The sequence below is a fragment of the Polypterus senegalus genome, chromosome 1, assembly GCF_016835505.1.
Source record: "Polypterus senegalus isolate Bchr_013 chromosome 1, ASM1683550v1, whole genome shotgun sequence".
NCBI lineage: Eukaryota > Metazoa > Chordata > Cladistia > Polypteriformes > Polypteridae > Polypterus > Polypterus senegalus.
In genome coordinates, this window is record NC_053154.1 from 168320217 (window position 1) to 168346105 (window position 25889).

Sequence of the window (25889 nt, forward strand, 5' to 3'; positions counted from 1 at the left end):
TGTATTATTTACCATAAACAACTCCAGGCACCTCACACACAGACAAACAGACTTGAGCTGGGAGACCTTTTTGTCCGAGTTGAACTGCGGCGACGGGGGGGATGAGATACCAGGCTGCTTGCTTCTTGTAATGATCGACACATTTGCAAAACAAATGACACTAATGGAGAGGTGCAAAGGAATTTTCAGGGATTCTAGTGTTAAGAGTTGGATTTAGGCATAAAAAGAAATGGAATTATATATATATATTTTTTTCACAGTCCACTGCGGCCAACAAGACGACAGTTCCCTCGAGTGATGCCTTTGTCCAGACCAGGTAAGAGTGCTAGAATAATAAAAATTAAAAAAATAAAAATTACAAACTGACAATGACTTTATCTACCGCTGGTACTACTACTACTACTACTACTACTACTACTACTACTACTACTACAGCATTAGCTTATTGGGAACAGAATGAATGCCCACTGATCAATTGTAAGATGTTAAATAGCACAAAACAAAATCAAGTAATTACCACAAATAATATATCTCTACAAATGTGATGTAAAAAACAGGTCAATTGATTTCTTAAGTTGATTTAACAAAAGAACAAAATCTCAGTATTAGAAAATCCAATGAAAATCACTGTGTTTGCTTTTAGAGGTTATTAATTATTGAATTACATCAGTTTGTGTAGCTGGTTGTATTATTATGGTTATTAGAAGATTACATCATCATTGAACACAGAATAGTATTTTAGTGAGAGGCACAGTGGTCAGTGGTGGTATCTGATAGATCCAGCATCCTGGTGTTGAATCCTGTGTCTGAGTTTTTGTCTGGCTTCCCCATATCTGCATGGGGTTTACTCAAATATTCCAAGGGACATGCTATGTTGAGGCATGCTATATTTTTCCCCAAAATATTTATAATAAATCATTGGGTCAGAATGCACTGATTTAAAAACTATTTAACTGTGTTATTTTTTCCAAATACCTTTAGTTCTGGAATTTAATTACAGTATTTAAGATGGTTATTTAAACTTAAGAGGCTGATTGTTTATTACTTTGTAACCTGATAGGCCAATTTGAGACATTTTTTCTGACAGTTCCACATTACAGAAGTGAGTAGAACTAATTCTCATAATTCACCTTAAAGCTGACACTCTTATCTCCAATATTGGCTTGTTTCCTGGATAGCAGACTCGCCACAGTTTTATAACACTGAAAAAAATATGCTTAATGTTTCATTTTTTTTTTGTGATTGTGATATTTATTTGGCTGTTTCACCTCACTTTATCATTGACCAGAATTTACTAGAACTTCTTTCCTTTACTCCATTTGTCAATTTCTGATTTTACATCTGGATACTTAATGCAGTCAGATTTTATGATGGGTATATCATCACTTCTCCTTCCTTGCAGGCTCTTATCAACACTTATAAAGCAAATAAACCACTCTCCTGATATTTCCTCTTGTGGATGTGTACTGTTTCAGTGCTTTTACATATAATCATGTCGTTAAATTAGATAAATCCAACCTCTGGTGACAAACACATCCTAAAAGATTTTACTTTTTCATTTTTTGTTCAACAATCCAATGTGTGGAAAAGTATGATCACTGCATGATTCAGTGGCTCATTTTTTTCAACCATTCATCTTTAGGTGTACAGGTGTGTTTAGGATCATTGTTCTGTTGCATGATACAGTTTCAGGCAATCTTCAACTATATAAGAGCTGATCTTATATGTTCTTCTGTATTGCTCTTGATATAAAGAGGTCTTCATTGTGAAGCCAATGACTGCAATGAGTCAATGATCTATGGCTGCAAAACAAGCCCAAAAACATCAACCTTCCACCAATGTTCTTTATGTTTGGTATATAGTTCTTGTGGTAATACAGTCTGTTTGGTTTTCACCAAGCATGGCGCTATACATAACAACCAGACAACTCCTATTTAGTCTTTTCTCTCCAGTAGACCTTGTCTAAAAAGTCTTATAATTCATTCAGAAACCGCTTCACAAATGTATGTCATACTACCATGTAATTTTAGAGAGAACAGGCTTTTCTCCTGTTTGTCCATATTTGAAAGTCACTGTCTTCACTTGAGGATCACTGAATTATGATCATATTGTCTGATCTTTGGGTGATTTGGCTGGGGCGTCCAGTTCTGGGAGGATTTGCAGCTGTGTTGAATGTTCTGCATTTCTACAACAATTCCTTTACATTGTGGAATGATGAACTTAAAATTGTTTAGAAATTGCGTTGTGAAATTTCCCTAACTAATAAGCATCCACCATTGCTTCTGGAAGACCAGTGACATTATCCTTGTCTCCCTTGACACAGTGTTAACACAAACCTGAATGCTCCAGACTGAACTGTGAAAGGTTCTTCTTTCAGAGGCGTTAGCACTTCCTGATAATCTACTAATAACATCCACTTGATAAGCAGGACTTGGCTATAATTATTTTCTTAGGTGATGTTGGAAGAGTTAGGGTATACTACGTTATATCTTCCACATGTTGTCATATTTTTTGTTGAACAAATAGTGAAAAAGATAATGTTACTATGTGTGTTGCTTTTAATGAACTGAGGTTAATTTTATTCATTTGTCATGCTTGTTTAGGACTAGATAATTGTTAGTTAATGTGCAAATCAAACTGAAGTAGGATGAATGAACCTTATTCATATGATATTAAATATTTTGCTAATCATTTGAACAGTGAGTTAAAAAGAAACTTGTTGGGTGGTTGTGTTTTTTTTTTTTTTTTATTAAATTTGTTATTATGATCAGGCAGGATCATATTGTATAAAGTGTCCATCACACATATCCCTGACTAAGCCTGGAACTATACTTTAACACCTTTTTCATATACTGTACTTCTGACACTGTCTTATACAATTCAATGACTTGTACACTCTATTTCTTTCAACCATTAAGTCAGACTTCACAATATTTACTCTATTACCATGTTGTAAAATGGTTCTTTCCTATATTAAGTTTTTTGTTTTCTTCTTCTCTGTCTTACCATGTTCTACAAGGTCTATGTCTATTTATTTGACTTTTTGTTTTCACTTGTTGGTTCATTTACTTTAGTCTTATTAAAATTATTAGGCTTCCACTTTATTCAGACACTGTACCAAGCTGTAAAAGTGAACAAAATGAAAAATGTTATGGAAGCATAACGCAAGAAATCTATACACCATTCAAACAGAATTTATGTGACAGACTTCCTATTGCAGAAAAATGGATGTGACTGCAAAGTATGCTAACATTCTGGGGTATTTCGGCATGTGTGAAGAATGATGCATACCTGTTAAAAGCAAACATAATTTTAATAAAGATGGCATTGAGAAAAAATGGGTAGACATTTGATTGGGCAGCACTTTAGATCGAAAACTGAGACTTCTGAGATGATTGTGTAGGTATACAGTACTGGTTGACAAAGGATGAAACATTTTAAGAAGGTTTGTTAATTTCCTTCACTCAAAGACTATAAAGGATTAGTGTTTCTCAGTGCAAGCAGACACAATTACATAACTGTTTACATGTCATTTTTTGGAATAGCATGGTCATTAAAACCAGATAACACTTGTTTCCTCATGTTTTGCTTATAACTTCAAGAGTCTCATTTCTTTTATTAGGGAAATGTATACCAGGATTGTAATATATGATAAATAAAATGTTTATTTTTACATATAAACATAATTATTTTATTTTTTCTCTGTGCTTTGCATTATTGTGGCCTTAAGCATTATATAAATTGGCTGAGAGCATTGGTTACAAACAATACGTGGCATTCCTGCAATGATGAATTGCCTGTCCAATTTCTTTTAATCAGAGCACTTCATTAGTCACTAAAATGATTTATAGATGTACACTGTTATTTTGATCAAGTATAATATCAGTTATGTTTTTTTTTTCTGTCAATCACTGTTAACATAATCAGTAGAAATGTTGTGTTATTTCTAACTGCTTTTTCTTTGTACTATGTTTTGTTTCCATGCCACCATGTTGTCCCTTACAGACAGAGAGAAAACCATCGAGCTGATTCGATTCCTGGTGCCAGAAGTGCTAAACTGCTCACTTGTTGATTCTTTGTCTGGGCATGCTCTGTCTGCTGCCACCCTGGCTTCCTCCTTCCTCTCTGAAGGAGAGGAGCAGAATTTTCTCCCAACCCCACCTGTTACTAACTGTGCAGTTTTCAAAGCACAGAAACCGGGTTTGTAGAAGTTGACATCAAGGGAAGGGAAATCCCATAAACAGTTCACTTGTGTTTGAGAAATAGAAATTTTTGAGTATTCTGAAACAAAACTTCTTTTTAACATATTTATGAACTATTGACTATTCCAGTTAACAATCTTGAACTAGTTTATTGGATTTTCCACTGGGTAGAGTGTGTTTGTGTGTCTCTAGTTTTTTTCAGCTGTTCTGCATTTTCCAGCCTTGCCTTAGAGGGATTCTCTTCTCTGATATCTGTAAAGTAACTCCCTCTAGCAATTACCACAGCAGACATTACACTATCCCAATGTAGAGACATGTACTGGTCTAAAAATGCAAGGCAGGAACTCACTCTGGACTTAATTTCATTGCACCATGGAGCATACTGGCTACAATTATCCTTAATTTGGTCCAGTTTAGAGTTGACAATCAATCTTATCAAAACACTGGATTGTAGTCTTCTATGTGTGAGTGTGTGAACATCTCAGAAAAGGCATTCTTAACTGAATTTGAAAATGTTACCCCCTCCCCTTCTTAAAAAAGTGAGGTGCACATCATTGAAATATTTCTCATTTCCATCAAATATGTAGTTGTGGCTGTTAATGAATTCAGTATTTAGCAAAGAAACAGTAAGGCTAGACAAAACATTGAACAAGAAATTCCACCTAAAGCACTAACCTAAGCAAGGTGACAGCTAGAGCAGATAAATGTACAGTTCTCAAAATTAGAACTGAGGACTGCCAGGTGCAGGCATGGGGCATGTCAGTTCTAGAAGACTCGCCTGTAAAGGTGGTGGGAATCAGTCAGCAACGTGTTCGTGAAAGGCTATTGATTATCATTTTTAGAATCTATTAATCAAACCGTCCAATCACAAAATGAACAGCAGGTTTACTTTACTATACTAAAATGTGTATGTTCGAGAGTGAATGTTGTGCATTCTGATGAAACTGCTAAAGAAGTGTTGATTATCACTGTGTAAATAAGATTTTATTTTTACTTGTGGAAAAGCTTTTTATACATTTTTTTTTATGTACACCTGTATAACGCAAGCTGAGAAAGGGTACTGGGCACACACACACAAAATAAAAACCTTCTCAGTCTTGTTTTATGAACTGCATCGTGATGAATTTTAGGAAACTAATGGATGAGACTTTGGGTCATTTGTAAACTTTCTAATGCTCTCATGGTGTGCTGGTGGGAGTTTACTTATTTTTAGCTGCATGAGGTGTGGTGCATACTTTTTATTCCTATTAATTTATTATTATTTATATATTTATTCTTGTATTTTCTTTCTCAGTGTCTCTTTTTTTATAAAGATAGGTTTGAGTCCTGACAGCAATTTCATAATTCTTGCCATTCTACTAACTAAAAAGTCTTTCTTCGTAGACTCTTGCAAACACATGCATGAATTTCAGATTAAGAATTGTGGTGGTGGAGATTGCTCAGTTTGTTCTTCTGCTGTGCTTGTTTCTTTTTTGTTTGTTTTTTTTTCATGTGTAAGTGAATTTTATATTGCTTACACTTAAAAGATATTGGCTTAGTCCGTTAGGAGTTTCTGGAGGATGACCTTAGGAAATTATAAAACTTAAATGCTAGTAATTAATGGATATAATAGCCAAGGAGCAGGTTAAAGTCTCCAAAACAGTTTCCCCTCGTGAAAGATTGAATTGAAGGAAGAATTTTGGAAATAAAAGTGAGTGTCAAACATACTTGTATTTAATACAGTTAACAAACACATATGTTGTGCTCATCCCATCTGGCGTAAATCATTTTTAGACAATCTGGACCCCAGCAATGTTTGTGATTGAAGGGGTATGCATATTCAGGGAGCCACACACATCAAAGGTGAAGGGAGTTTTCTGCGCTCTGATGCCCTAAGTAGTATCTTAGTTCTGAAATAAAAAATATTTCATAATTTGTACAGGGACTATTAAAACTTATCTGATTTTAAATGCAAGAATCTGATTGTATTCCTAACAAATCCATAATTAAGAACTCTTTTCTAGGCATTTTCTCTTTAACCTCTTGTAAAGCTCTTTGAGTTATATGTCTTGTAAGAAGTACTACAGAAATAAATGTTTTTGTTGTTGCTTAGGAAAGTATTACATTTTTATTTTGTTATGAATTTTCTGTTTATATATGGACTGCAGTTATCACACACTAACTCCAAAAACAAACCCACACAGTATTAAAAATGTTTTGTCAATACTTTTGGTGCTAATTTTGGTTACACCACCACAACCTTCAGCTCATTCTTAAATATGATTAGATGTAAGGTCAAACCAGAGCAAAGTTTTCAAATCTGTAGAAAATATCAATTAAGTGGATGTTAGTTATTATATTCAAGGTCACACTTTAGAACTTCACTGCAAAATAAATAAGGATAGGTTTTGCACAGTTATTTGCAAATCCTTTATTCTCTACAAAAAATATTAAAGCTCATTTGCTTATGTTTTGCAAGGTATTCCTACTGAAGAACTTTAAGTGTTACGGTTTAATTGTAAATTACACACTAGTAACAAAATGTCTCACTGGACCCAAGCAGTATTGTTACTAGAGTTACTGTGGACAAGGCAGCTTGTTATAATACAGTAAAACGAGGGGATATAAAACACTTTTTGTGTCCAAATCAATACAGCCAAAAAAAAAAAATCAAGATAATGTCTCGAATTGTTTATGCAACAAAAATGAGAAAAAATATTTTCTAAATTTGCTGAATTCTCAAAGGAACACTAAAACAGCAAGGGAAGAATGAGAAAATCACACCTTATCTGTTAAAGTTGGAAAGCATCTTTTCGAAATTAGAAAAACGTATTTTCCAACATTTTAAACTTTACTTTATTCTCTATTTCACAAGAGTGCCAAATTTACTAGTTATATCTCCAGTATCTTAACTGATATACAAAGAAAAATAACAAGTATCACTAGACTTTAGCAAATCTTTATTTCATTTATTAATACTGAAATATGCAAACCTCAATATTTTGAATAATTTTTCCAACTCAAAACATTATGTGTTATTAAGTTTTATTTTTTTATTAACATATATTTGTATACACATTTCATTTATATGAGGCTAGTAATGATAGTTTTCTTGCTAATATTTAGGAACTAAGCACAAAGTTATGCAACTGAATTTTCGGATTCAACCCCAACATTTACAACACCCATTTACTGCTTGTTAGCACCCAGAAGATTAATGTTACACCTACTAATTAGTGCTAATCCTAATCACTTTTAATTAAATCAAAAATGTCCTCCTGACAAAGACTTACATCACTCGAAAAAGTGTCTCATTCCAGTGAGGTTAGAATTTATTCTTACAAACTTTATTTCTACAACCTTACTTTCAATATAGACAGTACAGAGAGAGATTGAAGCTAGGTGAGAGAAATGTCACAGTATGAGAAACATTTGCACCTCTTTCTTTAGGTTTAATATATATGTTTTTTTATTTTGTACTTCCATTGTTTCTGGTAATATTACTTGACACATTCAGGAAAAGTGATTTAGCAATGCCTATGTGAATTCTTACAAAGAAATATGGCGTGGTCAAACTTTTCATTTTTCAGCTTGCAACCAAAACTCAAATGCATATTAGAAGTATGTACTGAAATTAGAATAATATACAATAACCCCTTATATTAGTGTAACTTTTGAAACAAGGTGCACACCCACTTTAAGTTTCTTACTCTTCTTAGTATTTTAGTCCTAAAAGCTAAAGGTATTGGTTTTCACTGATACATATATAACTGCTATTGTGTAGTTATTGTTTCTGTCCTTTTAATATCAAGTTTAATATTGAATATTTATCAATATTTTAATTTGATTGACTTTTTCATTTATTAAATACTAGCAGGTAATATAAACATTTTTAAATATTTGATATCTCTTGCCTTACTTATACTGTCATTGTTCATCCCGGGCCTTTCTTTGGTATCATGTGTCCCAACCTGTCTTGCACGGTCATTTTAAGATGCCTTGCTTTTTGATTACCACCAATAGTAGATGGGTCCCCGTCAGCTTTTATGAAAAATATGTTTTAGACCAACTCTCAGTGATCTTCCTATGTCTTTCCTTGATTGGTGCTTCCTGTCTTGATTGCATTTGACAGATAAACCACAATGAAACTGACCAATCAGTCAAAAGCCAACCTGACCAATCATATTGCTCCAAGGGACCAGACCAGACACACACACCCACACACAGCCTTTTTATTATGTAGATTGTGCTTTTATAGTGACATTTTTTTCTATCTTAATAGTTGCCCAAGACAAAGTCTATTGTCAGATAACACCATTGTAGCCATTTTATAAAATGGTGAATTTCAAATACAGCGCTTGTTTGAATTTTTTTAAAGGAATGTCTTTGCAGGTTTAAAAGACTACATTCATTAAAATATCAGAAACCTTAATTTAGAAGGATTTTATAACTATTCTAAATTTCCTTTTGGGATTAATAAAATGCATATAATCTAAGCCAATCTGATATAATACATCCTTGAGTTTCCTTTTGACCCTATGAATTACAGTTTCTAGATCTAGTGTTCTGACTTCTGCCCACATGTCGGATTAGAAAAACAAATGAGCTTTAAATTATTATGAACAAGTCTGTTTATTCCAGCCTTGAATGTTTGGTGAAAAGTGGAATGAAAGAAGGAGTCTAATCTTTATATGCAAAGCAAACACAGAAAACTTTATAGAAGTATAAAATACATTAAATCTTCATTGATGTCAGAGTTTTATGGAGATGAACAGTATAACTTCTAAATTTACATAAATTTGAGAGGCTTTTTATTCTCTGATAAATTTTCAGATACATGAAAACAGGTAATTAACCATTTTCTTGAAACTAATACCCTGCAGTTCTTCAAATATCATCACAGTATTATTTTGCAAACACTACTAGAGCTGAATAAGAATTGGTCCACCACTGTAAATGACATTGAGCTAAATGTCCCGCTGTTATTAAAGTTAAATTTGAGGTTTCATTGGAAATCAATCATATCCGGTACTTTTTTTTTTTTTAATAAAAAAACAGCAATAAATTGTTTTCAGCCTAATAAGAGAGACTGCTGGAGAATTCTTAGAAGTAATTTACATTATATTTTTTATCAATGTTCATTTTCCATAAATAAATGTGTATAGTGTTAATATAATGAATGATTATTAACATTTGTCACTGATTGTGGCTGAGAGCTGACAATCAAAGTTTTAGTCAGCTGTTATTTTGAGATTCCATCCAAATTTAAAATCAGATTTATCTTATGACTTGATGTTCATTTTTCCCTGCATCTCTGTCAAGGGATGTGGTGGCTCTGAGGCTAGGGATCTGCAATGGTAATTGGCAAGCTGCCGGTTCAAATGTGGTGAATGCCAGAAGTGACTCTACTCTGTTGGACCCTTGAGCAAGGCGCTTAACCTTCAATTGCTTCATTCTGGGTATGACATTAAATGCAACCAGCCTTGCAAGCAGGTCATCTAACTTATGGGGAAACTTGGGTGTTAGTAGCAGGATTGGCACTCCTGCCACTGAAAAATAAACCTCACATTGCTGCAGTGTGGTGTTGAGGTGCCACCTGCTGCACTCAGGTCATAATCCAGGTGGTTCATTGTGTGGTGGTTGTGGCAATGCGCTGTCAATTCATGATCCCAACCTCTCTGTCAAGATCTCAAAGTAAATATTACATTGTATTTAATATATTCCTAAAAGTAATACAATTGTATAGACTTTTGTATCCTTATAAGTGGCATTCTTCATCAGGGTGTCTTCATTCATCGAGATATGTTGGTAAATTTAAAATCTTATACATTCCAAAAGAAATTGTCTATACTGGACCTCAGTCTTTCTTCTTCCCAGAAAATAACAAAGATGTAAAAACCAGCCATGTTGATTTTTTTTTTTTTTTTTGCTGTTTCTGAATATTGCTACGACAATAGTTGAAATTCAATGTGTCTAAACAGCTTTATAACTAGAGCTAATGGACAATGCAAATTTCCTGGCAAGTCGGTGACAGAGACATGAAGACCCAGCTTATTTTTTTTTTCAGTTTCTTTTCTATAGATTGGAAAGCACATTAAATCATAAAATGTCTTTGTTTTTTTTTCTTTAACTTGGTGTATCAGTCGCCTCTTAGACAAGGTACAGCTTTGCTTGAGGTCTCACTTTATTCCTCTGTCTTGTGCTTACCAGTTCCTGCTACCAAGCTGAGCACTCTGACCCGGCCAAATGCTGGACCTTGTCACTGCAAATATGACCTGATGGTGTTCTTCGAAATCTGCGAGTTGGAAGCCAATGGAGAGTAAGTGTATTTATAGGAATGTTGTGATTCATAAAAATATTTTGATATTTACTGTATGTGGTGCACATTTTGCATAATTCCTGTCTAAGCTGTTTCTTTTCCACTTGCAAGCAGTACAGAACCAAATACTGTTTTTTTATGTAAGCCAAACAAAATTAACCATTTACTCCCTTGTTGAAATGGATGGTTATGGTAGAAATTCTGATCAACTGAGTTTTGCAAATATGTAAAACTGTATGATGAAAAACTTATTATGAAATAAAAAATGAAAGATTTAATAGTTGTAGTAGTCGTAACACACCTGAGGCAAACAAGTTAAGCTTCTATGTGTTTTAAATTCCATTTATGTATATATTATAGCATTAGTATTTATGGTGCTAATGTTATATTATAAACTTCTGTTCAAAAAGTAGTTTTTAGAAAAAAAAAATGAGCAACGTATGTGGTAAATATTTGGTAGTGTTTCATGAGCTTATTTGACATACATTCAGGTTAAGAGACAAATCAAACACCAAGCAGGGCAGAATAAATAAACAAATAATCAAAAATCATGGAGTTGTGTTTATTAATTTTATTCTATTAACTGTGTCTTTATTGCATGTTTTGTTTCTAGCTATATCCCAGCAGTTGTCGACCATCGAGGGGGAATGCCTTGTCATGGTACTTTCCTTCTGCATCAGGTTAGTTTCACATTTACATTTCAGTAGTATTTGAAATAGATTATTTATGTAAAGTATATGTGAAAGTATGGCTGAGAGATTCCTTAACCCACTTATACAGGGCAGGGTCACAGTAAAGTTAAAGCAAGCATAGTGCACTAGGTGGTAACAATCCATGGACAGACAGGGTGCCAGTCCTTTACAGCATCAACACATAGACACACTAGGGCCAAGTTAACAACACCAATCCACCTAACCTACATGTGTTTGGACTATGGAAGGAAACCAGAACACCCAGAGGAAACCCATGTAGACATGGAGAGAACAGCAGCCTACCACTGCACTGCCCTGCTACCTATTATTAAAATATATGATGTATATTGTATACATAGGAAGTGTTGTCAGAGTCCATCCAAAATAGAAAGCTGCAGTTTGTGAAAGTTTAAAAATTATACATCAAATGAGAAACAATACTTAAGTTACTTAAAATGTTACTGTATGGATCTTTTCCAAAAGCTTCTAGTCTGTAAGCTGAATTTGAGGTACTGTAGCTGTGATGCATCATCATAACCACCTTGCCTGCAAAACATTTCAGACCACCAAATCCCACTCTTCAAATTTAACATGTAACTCTGTTTCTAATGCTATAGCTATTATTAGAAATTGTTGTTTTTTTTCATTATTCATCAGCATTGTTCTTATATTGGTATTTGATTTAGTCCTTCTGTATTTCATTATCATCATCATCAACAGTTTAAGTCCATTAAATAATAATTTTGGATCATAATTATGAAATAAACCCAATGTTTTTACTGCAGCAACACTGACCCTTTTTTTCTCACAACTCATAGTTGAAATTGAAGTGATGTCATTAAGGAAGTGATTTCCTTTTCTTTGACCAACAGGGTATTCAGAGAAGAATTACAGTTACAATAGTGCATGAGAAAACCAATGAAGTTGAATGGAAAGAAGTCAGAGAGTTGGTTGTTGGTAAGTAGGTGTTGTTGTTTGTATAAAAATGTATGATCTTATTACTAACATGATACTAAAGACATTGTACAGTACTTTGGTTCCCTAAGGACAGGAGATGTGAAAGACTTTGTCTTTTTCTGGGAGAAATGCACAGAGGTGACCTAAAGCCATTACAGTTCTGTTCATTTTCTGAAAATATCCAAACAGAGAATAGATATAATCAAGCAATAATCATTTTAGCCTGTAAGCAAAATTGCCTAATTGCCTTTATGGTGCAATTGGTTATATTTCTTTTTGGTTTTCCTATTGGAGCGCTGGCAGGCCATGTGCTTGGGTTTTTTTTTTCTTTTTAGATTTTCAAACAATGTTAGGATATCAGTCAACAGAAGTAGCCAAAAATTCTATAACAGCAACATCCCAAATACAACCTGTCCAAAGAAATGGAATCCACATAAAATTACGTAAACCTATCATGCCTGTCCTTCTAATATAACTCAAGCTACAGATAAAATATATATTATCAGTCTGAGTGGCATTCTTTGTTCTCTGAATCAGGCTTTGGTGCTGCTGTGCAAATTTCTGTTTAAGGTACCACATCTGCATGGTCTACATTTGATATTTAGACAGCTGAAAAACTGGTAAGTTGTGATAACAAATGGCAGGATTTTTACAGCCATATTCACTGTTTCAGTTTGGATTGTGTTCTTGACTCTTCTAAAACTCAGCCTGAATGTTTGATTTACACTGATTGCTTACAAACCTCAAACAAAGCCAAAAATGCTATCTTGTTCTATGACATCTATGATATTGAGCCCCCTTCCCCTCCCACGGCACCCCCTTTTCACTGTTTAAGAAAGGATCTGTAATAATATTTGAATGGATTGTTAAAAATAAATAATTATTTTCCATTTCATTTTGATTTTGACAATGCATTTCCATGTGCCTATCATTGTTTCCTCATAAGCTTTTTTCTTTCTCCAACCAATGAAACCTAACCAGGTTATAAGAGAATCATGCCAGCTATAAAATAATCACAATTCAGTAAAATGTTACAGGAAAAGAAACATATTGTAGCATCCCAGCCAGGCTGAAACCTTTTTTTTTTTTGGAGTGACTGTTGGGTCCGATTGAGGGAGGGCAGAGTACAACACAGAAGACTGACAGCAGAGTATTGATTGATGTGGTAAGGGGGGCGGGACCTGGGACGAGCAGAGCGGTTGGAGAGGGAGCTAGAGGGTGGTGTGTTGGGGTTACGAAATCGGCGTTCTTTTTTCTTGATTGTTCATGTAAACTTTGTGAGAATTTACTACGTCTGTCTGGTTTTTTTTTTACTACCTCTCTTTTCAAGCCTGACACGGAGGTTGCTACAATATTCTTTTGTATAAATAATAACAATGAGAGATCAAAAGAGATTTAAAGCAAATAACAGTTGTTTTGTTCTCTTTCAGGTCGCATTCGTAACACACCTGAGGCAAATGAAACAATAATTGATCCAAACATTCTTTCCTTAAACATCCTTTCATCAGAATACATTTATCCTCCAGAAGATGACAGGTACTTCTTCTCTTTAAAACAGAGCACTACTTTTTCATATACTTTTCATGTACTTTGTCACCTGCCTGAAGTGACTGGCTGATACAGAATATACAGTTTAAGATGGCAATAGGGACTGGTAAAAAAGAACACAGGGATTTTAATTTTTGGACAAAATTAAGGTACCTCAAAAATATTAATGCCGAGCCAATTTTTTTTAGAGTATTAAGTATGTAGTTTGTATTTTTTTCTCTTCCTCTCTTTCCTTGATATTGTCCACAAACAATGCTCTAGCATGATCTTATATCTACAACTATAAAAACGGCATAATCACAGCATAAATAACAGTTTGGAAATAAGATTTTATAATATAAATGAAACAGTTTACAGTTTAATATGTTCACATACCTTTACTCTTCTGATGTTTTAGTTGGCAGTGCTAAATGATTTCTAGATTAAAAACAAGACATAGTTTTTCTTTATTTTTACTTTTAAAGACAAGTCATGAAAAGATTAATATGTTGAAAAAAAATTACCTGTATATACTGCAAATAGTTGCCAAGCACATGGAGATTGCATGCTTTACCAGTGTCTGCAGGGGTTTTAGCTGGGCTTTTATTTTTGATTTCCCTATCCCAAAGATGTGCATGTTGAGTTATATGGCAACTGGTCTTGTATTAATATTAGTGGGCCTTGGGGTGTGCCAGTGACTTATCCAGGGTTGGTTTCTTTAATTGCTCCAGTATTGCTATGATAGTTTTTGTCCCCTGCAATCTAGAATTGGATTAAATGAGTCTGAAGATGTTATGATAAATCATGTGTCTGTCCACTTTCTGAAGTCACATAATTCAGTTTTAGTGTTGCAAGGGGTTGAAGGCTGATTTGGCAGCACTGGAGGCAAAATAGGAACCATCCCTACACAGTTCACTGGGTCATTGCAATTAGATACACATCCACACTGATGCATACAAAACTGACTTGGATATGTCAATAAACACAACATATCTGTCTTCCAGATGAAGGAAAAACAATAACACTCCCATAAAATCCACACAGACTTGATTAAAATAAGCAATTTTGACATAGACAGTGATAAGCAGAATGTTGAAAATGGGTTGTTAAACTTGTGCAGAGCATTTAAAAACACATTTCAACAACAAAGACTGACTTTTGAGTATGGGGAGAAATTCGTATGAAAACAGGTAGGCCATGGTCATGGAGTGTTGACTGTTTGTCTAGTATAATACCTGTAGCCAATATGCTGTTTTTTGTAATTATTGCCTATTAGATCACTGTGGCTGGCACGGTGGTGCAGTGGGTAGCGCTGCTGCCTCGCAGTTAGGAACCTCAGGTTCACTTCTTGGGTCCACCCTGCGTGGAGTTTGCATGTTCTCCCTGTGTCTGCGTGGGTTTCCTCCGGGTACTCCGGTTTCCTCCCACAGTCCAAAGACATGCAGGTTAGGTGGATTGGCGATCCTAAATTGTCCCTAGTGTGTGCTTAGTCTGTGTGTGTGCCCTGTGGTGGGTTGGCGCTATGCCTGAGGTTTGTTTCCTGCCTTGCGCCCTGTGTTGGCTGGGATTGGCTCCAGCAGACCCCTGTGACCCTGTAGTTAGGATATAGCGGGATGGATGGGTAGATCACTGTGCCAACATTTTCATAAATTTAAACTGAAATTACATGTTTATATATTGCTATTGATAACTTTTGCTTTGAGGTTTAAATATTTTCTTACTTTTATTAGTTACTAAAAATGTAAGATGTGTAATGCATAATAATTAATAATAATTTTCTACTTTTTGCACGTCTTTTATGGTGAACATAACTGGATTACTTTTATATACAGTATACAATATTACTGACAAATATTCAAAAAAACAAAATAAGTATTCTTCAGAATTTCTTGAATTCATATGAATGTTATTATGAATATGTAACCATTCACATTGAATATCACACAATAAAGTTACCTGACAACCATTATTTCTGCTGTTGTTATGCCATTTTTTGATGATTGTATTTTACTGGTCATACTGACACATTGTTTGATGCGATCAAGAACATTTTTTATTCTACCATTACCTCTCAAATAATCTGTGTGACTGTTTTTAAATATGATAAAGAAAAAAATATAGTTAATGGAGCAAGGTTTACGTAGGTTGTATTGTTTTGTATGTGTTTGTGTGCAAACGTGAGATTCTGTCAGCAAAGTCTGATGTTAATACCACTGGAAAGGAAGTCAGAATATTGAAATAACCACATATCTAATAGTTTACTGCTGAGTTTATACAAAATTGACTGCAGGTATTTTTTTGTTCTCTCTGAGAGTGTTAAGGCACTTAAAACACTTTTCACATGTGTGGGATCTTGTTTTCTTCATGAAGAGTTTGCCACTTACATTTAACAATGTCTGTTTTGTCTCAGTCTTAGCTTCTAAACATTTTGACAGCAATTGAGCTAAACCACATAAATTTATTTGCCTGTCTCTATATAGTTTATGTGTAATATCTGTAATTTAACTGTCCATATATATTCTTGGATTATTTATAAATATATCCAGCTTCATGCCCCTTAATACAAAAAAAAAAAAGACAGTCACATATGCTGTTTGGTTTGTTGCCTGTTGCATATTTCAAGTTTGTATGCTATTCACTCATAGCCGTTCCTCATTAAAGCTATATTCAGATGTCTGAACCCTTGTAGCACTCTCACATTGTACTCACAGATCACTAAACTAAACTCAAGTAAACACCCTCTAAGATCTTTCTCTTTACCTTTCCTTCAGTTCAAGTCACCAGGAGATTGTGAGGTTGGTCACTCCTGGTTTTAGAGGTTATTTAGAAACCACAGTCTTCAGGTGTATTCGGTCCGCACAGTACTTGCGATTTCATATGCTATAGACGTCAGAAAGTCAATATACCCACCTATATTCCATATACCAGATATTAGTTAGAACACACCCCTAAACTGAAGCATCTTATTTGTCTATTTTAAATTTCTTTTTTCATCAGAAATCATTACACAAGGGCAACAGTGCACTGTTATCACTGAGTTGGTTGACATATACAGCTCTATACCTTTCTATACCTTATATCCTTTGTGCTTTCTCACTCAAGAAGTGTAAACATAAATAGTCTGTCTTTCCAATAATGCACTTTAAGATATCAGCTCTAGCTGTTCAAGTTTATTAATCCTAGATATGTTTCACATGGTAATGGCCCTATTCTTTATACGTTAATATGTTTAATATGCACTGGGAAATAATTATATGTTTTCCTTCAGGTATATATTGTATTTTAGACATTTATGGCAGAACCCAGTGAGACATTTAATACACACAGGAAAATATTGGGGTATATGCATTGGAACTATGACTAGATAAATAAAACATTCCATATATTAATAGTAAAAATAACTACATGTGAAAGACTCATTGTGCGGCCTGAATATAAATTACATGTTGTTTTCTACCCAGGCTTCTTAACCATTCCCTTACCCTGTTCCCTGCATTGAGGTTTGAACTAACCTGATCAAGGAGGTCACTCATAAAATCCATCCATCCATTATCCAACCCGCTATATCCCAAATACAGGGTCACGGGGGTATGCTGGAGCCAATTCCAACAAATCCTGAGCAGGGCACCTGCCCACAGCAGCACTTATAAAATACTGAGAAAATAGTATTCTAGTTAAGGAAAACTGTAAACTTTCCAAGTCTAGTACGACACTTTAAGGCAGAGATGCCCAACTCTGATCCTGGAGGGCCAAAGTGGCCACAGGTTTTCATTCTAACTGTTTTCTTAGCTAGTGACCAGTTTTTGCTGCCAGTTACCTAATGTAATTGATTTGCTATCTAAGACTAAGACAATAATTAAGCAACTGGTTTGGAACAAAAACCTATAGCCGCTGTGGCCCTCCAGGACCATCACCCTTGCTTTAATGCATTGTTTTGGAAGATTTCAATTTTTGCCAAAGTTACTCATGCAGTTGATGCATTTTCTTGTTATAGTGCATTCATTTGGTCGAAAACAACCAATTAATTATTCAATTCCAGGATATAAGCCTCCTCTTTACCAAAATATTTTGCTTATTTGTACTTTTCATGTTTCTACTAGAAGGAACTCAAGATATCATAAGGTAGTTTAAAAAGGATTACAACAATTTAGTTTAGTATACCATAAAATGTACCAGTGTAAGTACAATCTCCTGAAATCTGTTGAAACTCGGAAATATTGTAAAAACATTGAAAATGAGATAGAATTGATTAGCCTTTACAAATGTGCATTGGCTATAGCTGAAAATCCTGACTGTGTAATGATCAGTTTCAGTGATGTACCATTTGGTACTTCTTCCCTTAGTCTTAGCACAAATTACTTTTATTAGTTAGATTCTGAAAAACTTGAGATGGCAATGACATTAAAACCTTCCTTAAAGTCCTACCCTCAATTTACTCCTGATTATTTTATTGGACCTTAGTGTGAATTAATGAAATTAAATATGTGAATTAACTATAAAAAATAATAGAAACATTGTGAATTAAAGTTATTTTATTTATTTTTGGAAAAAAGAGCTAATTTCAATTACTATGCAATGAGTGAAAACAGACTTACCTAAACCTATGTATTTAGCAAACTAGCTTAACCCAATTTCAGGGTCACATGGAGAGTGACCCTACATTGGCAACATTAGGATTAAACACCAGTCTATTGTAGTGCTCATTCACATGCACGTTCACATTCACTTATTTCAGACCAATTTTCTTAACATGAACATCTTTAGGATGTGGAAAAAAGTAACACTACAGATATTAAAATTTGCACAAACATCCTCACAGGCAGGTCTGGATTCAAACCCATTCTTCTGGAACTGTAGTGCACTTCTTGCACAGGGCAACAGCAATTTTCAGAGAGAATGGTGTATGAAAATGGCATGCAATGGTCTGAATTCAAATAGAGATTGTGACCACTATAGAAGACTAAATAAAGCCCACAAGGTGAGGCCAGAATCATGCTCAAATAATAGAACACAAATCAAAAGAGAAAAAAAGGTATATGTATTCAGAGCCCAAAAAAGGCAAGATGTAATTCATAGTCAGAGGACAGAAACTCAAAGCTAATAATAAGAAGTGACATTAAGGTCTTTTCTTTAGTAAATCCAATCTTGGATGACCATGAAATGCCCAATGCTGACCTTTAAGCCATGACACTTCTGGTCATCAGACCTAGCAACAGCATAGCAACTGCAAACAAAGCTGCCCAGCTCTGTTAGCGAGTATAAATCATTTTTAAGAAAATTAAAAACACATAGGAATACAAAATAAATATAAACAATGGACTCCTTGACCATCAATACTCCAGAAACTATGCAGAAATAATTTTTAAAGGCTAAGGAAAAGCTGCAAAAAATTAAAATCAAAAGCCTAATTAGGTTCTAACTATTGTACCACCTTCTGTTGTATTGTTGCTGCATTTTTAATGTTTATTCTTCAGCAGAACTAACAAAATAAATATGTGGTATGGCAAATCATAAAGAAAATAAACTGAACTAAACTGAAGAGTATATATTACATAAAAGATTGTAAAGCAATATATAATAAGATTTAATTTAAATATTAATAAAGTAAAACTGCTTACATTTTGATTTAAACAAATCTAGCGACTGCAACTGTTTAATACAAAGTTGGAGCAAATTTAGGCCAGCATTTAAGCTGTGCACCCAAGTGTTTTGTTTTCATGAAATAGGACAGACAGGACACAGGCCTCAGAAGAGTGAAGAGCTCTTTTGAGTAATTAAGGATTAAGGGAACACTACACCCCAAAATGATTTTTATGTTAGTCACCCCATCATAGTTTTTAGTGGTTTCAGAGAAAAATTTTATCTCATGATTTAGTGGAGAAATACATAACAAGGAATGTCCATGGAAAAAGGAAAAAAAATTCATGTGAACTCATGTCACATCAATCAACATGTCCTTTATCCATACATATGGTCAAAGTGTGCATGTAATATATAGGCATTTATTTATTAAAATAATACAAACAATTATTTCCGGAAAACTCAGTTTTGAAGATTAACATTGTATTTGAATTGAAGATTGGCCTCTCCCTTTCATCATTGGTCTTCAATTCAAACACACAGTATTGCGAGAAAGATGTCTTTTGTGTCAAACTTCAGCATTAAGTTTCGCAGAACTAACTGTTAGTAATATTTTATCAAAAAATGCTCACATTTTATGTGTTGTGACCATATGAACTGATGACAGACATGTGGATTACTTGTCATTTTCCATGGATGTTTTCCACATCGTTTGCAGTTGTCCAGAATTGGTCATTGCTTCTTTTCTTTACTAAAAAGTAAGATAAAATTTTTTTCTCCCCCACCCACTACAAAGTACATGGGGTAAGTAACATATAGAAAATTGTTAATTTTTGAGTCGAGTATTCCATTTATCAAACCTGATTAATCTGTATTCTCCATTTCAACAGGAGTAACAACTTCTTTGGACAGATAGAGCAATAATGTTTCAGATGACCCTCTTTTCTTTTTTTGATTTTTTTGACAAATTACATGGCATACTATGCTATTATAATGTTTTATGAATATGAAAGGACACATTTTTCATGTTTGTGAACAGATTTTTTGACATGTATGTGCATGTAGTGACATCCTTACCAAGTTATTCAACCACTCTGCTTTGCTATGAACTGTTAATCTCCCTGCCTGAGGTCATTTTCCTAGCTTTTTGGCTGAATTTGCATTTTGGTTGCAGTACAAGGTATGAAAGATAATAAAAAGGGGCTGAGTAGCGTATACTGTATTTTTCTAATTAAAATTTATTTTTTGAATAATAATATTATTAAAATATTATTTTGACTATTGGCTCCATCACTGGTATGTCTGTCAGTAGACTAAAACTGAGTTTCGGCCCCTGTAAGAGGACATTTCTGTCCTGGCACCCTCTTGTTTTACAGAGGAGAGCACTCTCTGATACAAGGTATTCCATACAACTACAATGGTGGTCTTTATCTAAGTGAGTTTTGTTTTGCTGCTCAGCCTCCCCAGCTACACCTAACATGCTATTGCTAAGTTTATTTTCCTTTCAATTCACTAACAGATTGTTGTTTTATGTTTTTGCAGACAGTTTCTTGATTCGGATATGCCTAGGTATTATTTACAAATCCCCCTCTCCTCTCCTGTATTTAGTTTTAATTTTTTTTCACCCAACCCCCCAGCCATTGCTTTGGTGTTTTAATTAATTTCTTTATTTATTTATTTATTTATTTTTATCTTCTTCATTCTTTATTTTTTCCTTATTTATATTCTGTTTATTCTGGGTTTTTGGTTGAATGTGAGGGCATTTTCTGCAAAGACCTTCCTTTAAGTAGCACTTTGGGCTAATGGTGAACTGATTCTTAGCATTTAGAAGTTGCATGATGTGCTTTGCTTTTGGGCTATGGTTTGGCTGCAGTGCTGCATAAAGGGAAAGCAGGCATCAATCAACATCTTACCATCTTACTACCTGCCAATGCTGCAAATCAGTAATTCAAAAGCTGTAACTACAGATGTAGTTTCAGTAGGTAACATTTCAGGAAAGAAAGGTTACTGTATACTCTATTAATTTGTTAAATTCATATTGCAAAGGTATTGTAATGACAGAAATGACAGCACTGTGAGTTAGAAAATTATAAGCGACATTTTCACCATTAATACAATAAACATAATTTTTATATACAAATCACCATTCACCATAAACAAAAATCACTATAAAAGACACTATAAGGAGGTTCATGGAAATTAAGTAATTATTTTTTAAAACAAAGCCAGATGGTATACATATATACATACGTATACCATCCAGTACCATCCATGCCAGTATCAAAAAAAATAAAAAGTATATCTATATTGTCAGAGATGGCTGGGGAGGTGACCTGGCCGGGACACCCAGGAGGACCAGAGGAGGGCTTGCACCTTCCCTAGACCATGTGGGGGCGACCGCCCTGGTTACTTTGGGGACCACGGGTGGGGAGCTTGGAAGCTCAACCCTGTAGGGGCCCGTGGTTGCCGCCAGGGGGCACCCCACTGCCTTCGGAGCCCTGGACCTCAGCACTTCCACCACACCCGGAAGTGCTGGGGGGAAGAAGACTGGGGACACCCAGAGTGCTTCCAGGTGCACAGCCGGCACTTCCGCCACACAGGGGAGTGTCTGCGGAGGAGTGTCGGGAAGCACCGGGAGCCCATCCGGGCTTGTATAAAAGGGGCCACCTCCCTTCATTCAAGGCTGGATTCGGGTGAGGAGAGGACTAAGCTTGGAGAGAGAGAGTGGAGGCGGTCTAGAGAAGGAGGCAAGAGTGTGAGAGGCCAGGATTTTGGGGTAAAGTGGGTTGTGTGGCACTACTTAGACTATATAAAAATTGAGTAAATAAACGTGTGGCCTGTCTGTGTCCGGGGCTTAGTCCACTATATATATCTACATATATATATATATATATATATATATATATATATATATATATATATATATATAGATAGATATACAGTGGAACCTCGGTTTGCGAGCATAATTCGTTCCGGAAACGTGCTTGCAATCCAAAGCACTCGTATATCAAAGCGAATTTCCCCATAAGAAATAATGGAAACTCAGATGATTCATTCCACAACCCAAAACTATTCATATAAAAATGATTAATACAAAATATAAAGTAAAATATATAATACAAATTAACCTGCACTTTACCTTTATAAAGAATCATGGCTGGTGTGAGTTTCTAAACTCATGTGGGATTCCAACCAACGGGACGACACGCGAAAGAGCGTCCCAAAGCAATCGCAGTCTCCTAGCACTGTAGCAGTTCGCCGTATAAGCGCATCCAAAAAGATCGCAGACATGCTATAAGCGCCTGTTGTCAATGGGTCATACAAGGAACATTATAAAGATCCCGGTACAATAAATAACAGCGTTGTTGCTGTTTCAAGCTGCATAAAGCTGGTGTTAAAGTACTGAGACTCAGCTTCGTGTTTTGGGGAGCAAGATGGGGAGTCACACTTCACAGCGCACACACACACAGTCACACTTCACAGCACACAGACTCACACACACACAGTCACAATGCTGTAGTAAACAGATGTTGACTATATGAGTTAGGCACACAGACTCAGACGGAGAATAGGAGACGATTGCCAGAGAGAGAGAGGAAGCAGTGGGCGCCGTGGGCGGAGCGTGTGACATCATCACGCCTCCCACGCGAGATAAGGAGAGAAAGAGATACGAAGCGAGTGGGCGAGCAAGATGACAGGCTGCGCTGGCGTTTGTAGAGAGAGAGAGACGTGCTGGCTTATGCGACACAAACTCAGCGAAACTGAGAGAGAGAGAACATTAAATAAAGCTATGGACATGGGCGAGCGAGATGCAAGAGAGAGAGACGCAGTGCGATAAAAGCACAGTTCCAAAGAGCTGAACAAAACCAAATTACACAATTGAAAAGGCAGCAAAAATATGAAGCGTGGCGAGATAAAGAAGAAGACGAGCTGTTTATTGAAAATCGATGAATGAAACCTGATAAGTAGAGAGTACAGAGAAGAACCATCAGCTCAGTTGTGATCACATAACGCAATGATCAGCAGACAAAGTGTATCCATACTACTGACTTATTTTTTAAGAAGAAAAACTGCAAGACATCGAAAATCTACTTAAAGTACTTATCAAGTCAAAATGTATTAAAAATGCAGTTTTGCTTGTCTTGCAAAACACTCACTTTTAAATTAAAAAAAAACCATTTGATTTGGGGCAAATTTACCGAGATTAATCAAGATTAATTCCACAGCCTCTAATTAATTGGATTAATTTTTTAATCGAGTCCCACCTAATATATATATATATGTGGATATATATATGTAGATTTGTATATATAAATGTGTATATACAGTATATATGTAGATATGTATATGTGTATATACAGTATGTATATATATGTATGTGTATATATGTATATATATATATATATATATATATATATATATACAGTGTGTGTGTGTGTGTGTGTAACTTCTTTAACACACTACTTCTCCGCTGCGCGGTTTTTTAATACTGACTGGACCCTAAAAGCACATTACAAAATAACCATTAATTTGTCATCATAATACAAGTAATTCAATTGTAAAGCACTGCAATATAATTTCCTAAAGTGGATGATAGGGAGGTACATGTATACTGATTCTGCCATATGGTGGTTTAATTTTCCTAAAACGTTTTTTGCAGTGGTTAGTGCCGCTGCCTTACAGCTTGAGTAGAATAGGTCTGATTTCTGATCTGGAAACTCAAATGTATCATTTGAATATAATTGTTATTGTACAACAGTTATGTTATTTCCATGTAATCTTTTCTTGTCTATCCTGCTAAAATTCAGAAATCATGCTGCAATACTTTTTAAATCAGAATCACAGAGCCTTTTACATTTTATTTATAGTATGAATTCCTGCTCCTCTAAAAGTCAACTTTTAGATCATAATGGTAGTTTTTAAATGAAAATAGTTTTAGTGGAATGTGTATAGTAGTAGTAATAGTACTGTAGTAGTAGTATTGTTTCGTGTACAGTCATTTATTTGCATGTGTGATCAATGTGCAGCATGTTCGGATAAACAAAGATGTATTTTAAGCACAGGACTTTATTTTATTTAATAGCTAAAGCAAGTGTGCTTGCCACAGTTGCCATAATATCTCATTTCTTAACTACATCAGACTACAGGTGGAAACAGCATTGTAGATTGTCTAATGAGACTGGCAATGCTATGCCGTTATCTATATCCTAAAAAGGAACAGAGTAGCTATGGTAGATTCCTATAGGATGTAGTTAAGGGCTTCTCCAAACATCTTCCACTAGGTGTGTTCTATATATCAGGTGTACACAAACAGGAACAACTGCAGTTATATGAGAACTGAAATAACAACTGCCAAGGGGAGTCCATGCAGTGGGTATTTTGATTCGGAATGAAAAGAAAGCAAGCTCAGAAAGATCAGCTTCGTTATCTTCATACAATAGAACAGGGAGTGTAAAAAGCTATAAATGTAGACTACCACATCAGGATGTATTGTACATGTGCAAATTAGGTAAGTCTGTTAGATGGACTAGCTATATATTTCATAATGCCAGCACTAATCAGACATGTGGAAAAAAAATTATGAAATAAAATTCAAGTATCCATACTTAACAATGTAGTAGATATTGTTCCAAATTAAGCAAATTAAATGCCTGGTAAGTACAATACAAGATACGTTTTCAAATATCTGATTGTAAGATTAATATGTAGAGTGGTACACTCAATGTAGGCTTTGTATCATTCTATTTGATAATATATTGGTTCATAACACTACATTGTAGCAAATCTTTTTTCTAACTTTGGTAGATGAAAAGCATTTCATTTAAGTCTCAATTGCCTTTGTATGAACCTCAGGCCAATGTTACCATGCTTTTTCCTGATACATCTTTGGTTCCAGTTATTCTGAAAATGTAAGGTAGGTAAATTACCTGTGACATTAATACCAGATACATTATTTATTCCATGATTTCCTGTGCAGAGGCTTAGACATCTGAAAAAGCTGATGCAGATTGTATTGATCTTTACTTCCTTAAGTTCCAGTTGTAGCTAATTAATTCATTGTATGCTCAGTGGTTGAACTTACACATGGTAGCCTAATAACAGGTTCTTGCAATTCAATGTTATGCTCATTTGAAATAATAGAAAGTGGGGTACCTACAGTACAAAAGCCTTCAGAAGAATGTTTAAAGTCATAAAAACACATTTAAAACAATAATATTCAAAACTTGCCAAGATTTGTGAATTTTTTTAAATAAGTAACTTTTACTCCCATTACTGAGGGTGTACCTTTGTCTACTTTTGAATAGTGCCTCATGGGATCAGAAGTGCAAAATCTGTGCAAGATCTGGAATATAGCAATGTGTATCTTTTTGGAAAGGACTGGAATCACAGTTTACACATATATCTCATACTGTATATGCTCTGTTGCACTGTATGTATACATGTCTACATTTTTTCTCATTTTAAATAATTCAAGTATCAAATAAAGAATTAGAAAAGTAAAATTTGAGATCCTGGTTCCAACTGTCCCAAAGAAAACAATGTAAACTCCATAATTCAGCAACCACCTTTTGAAAGATTAAAAAAAAAAAAAAATCTGACAATGGTTTTGTCACTGATCACAACACATACAGT

At 34.8% G+C, this 25889-nt stretch overlaps 1 protein-coding gene across 21 annotated transcripts in view; it reads left to right on the forward strand.

The window, feature by feature from the left end:
* Nucleotides 1-25889, forward strand: part of kif1aa (kinesin family member 1Aa) — a 247128-nt gene that overhangs the window by 170625 nt on the left and 50614 nt on the right. For 14 of the 21 annotated variants that reach the window (XM_039762404.1, XM_039762412.1, XM_039762408.1 and 11 more), the window contains 6 exons: nucleotides 261-316; nucleotides 10392-10500; nucleotides 11114-11180; nucleotides 12065-12149; nucleotides 13580-13685; nucleotides 20799-20825. In XM_039762404.1, coding sequence (XP_039618338.1) covers nucleotides 261-316; nucleotides 10392-10500; nucleotides 11114-11180; nucleotides 12065-12149; nucleotides 13580-13685; nucleotides 20799-20825 — 450 coding nt within the window. The remainder of the gene's footprint in view (nucleotides 1-260; nucleotides 317-10391; nucleotides 10501-11113; nucleotides 11181-12064; nucleotides 12150-13579; nucleotides 13686-20798; nucleotides 20826-25889) is intronic. The other 7 variants (XM_039762416.1, XM_039762424.1, XM_039762434.1 and 4 more) reach the window with 1 other exon arrangement.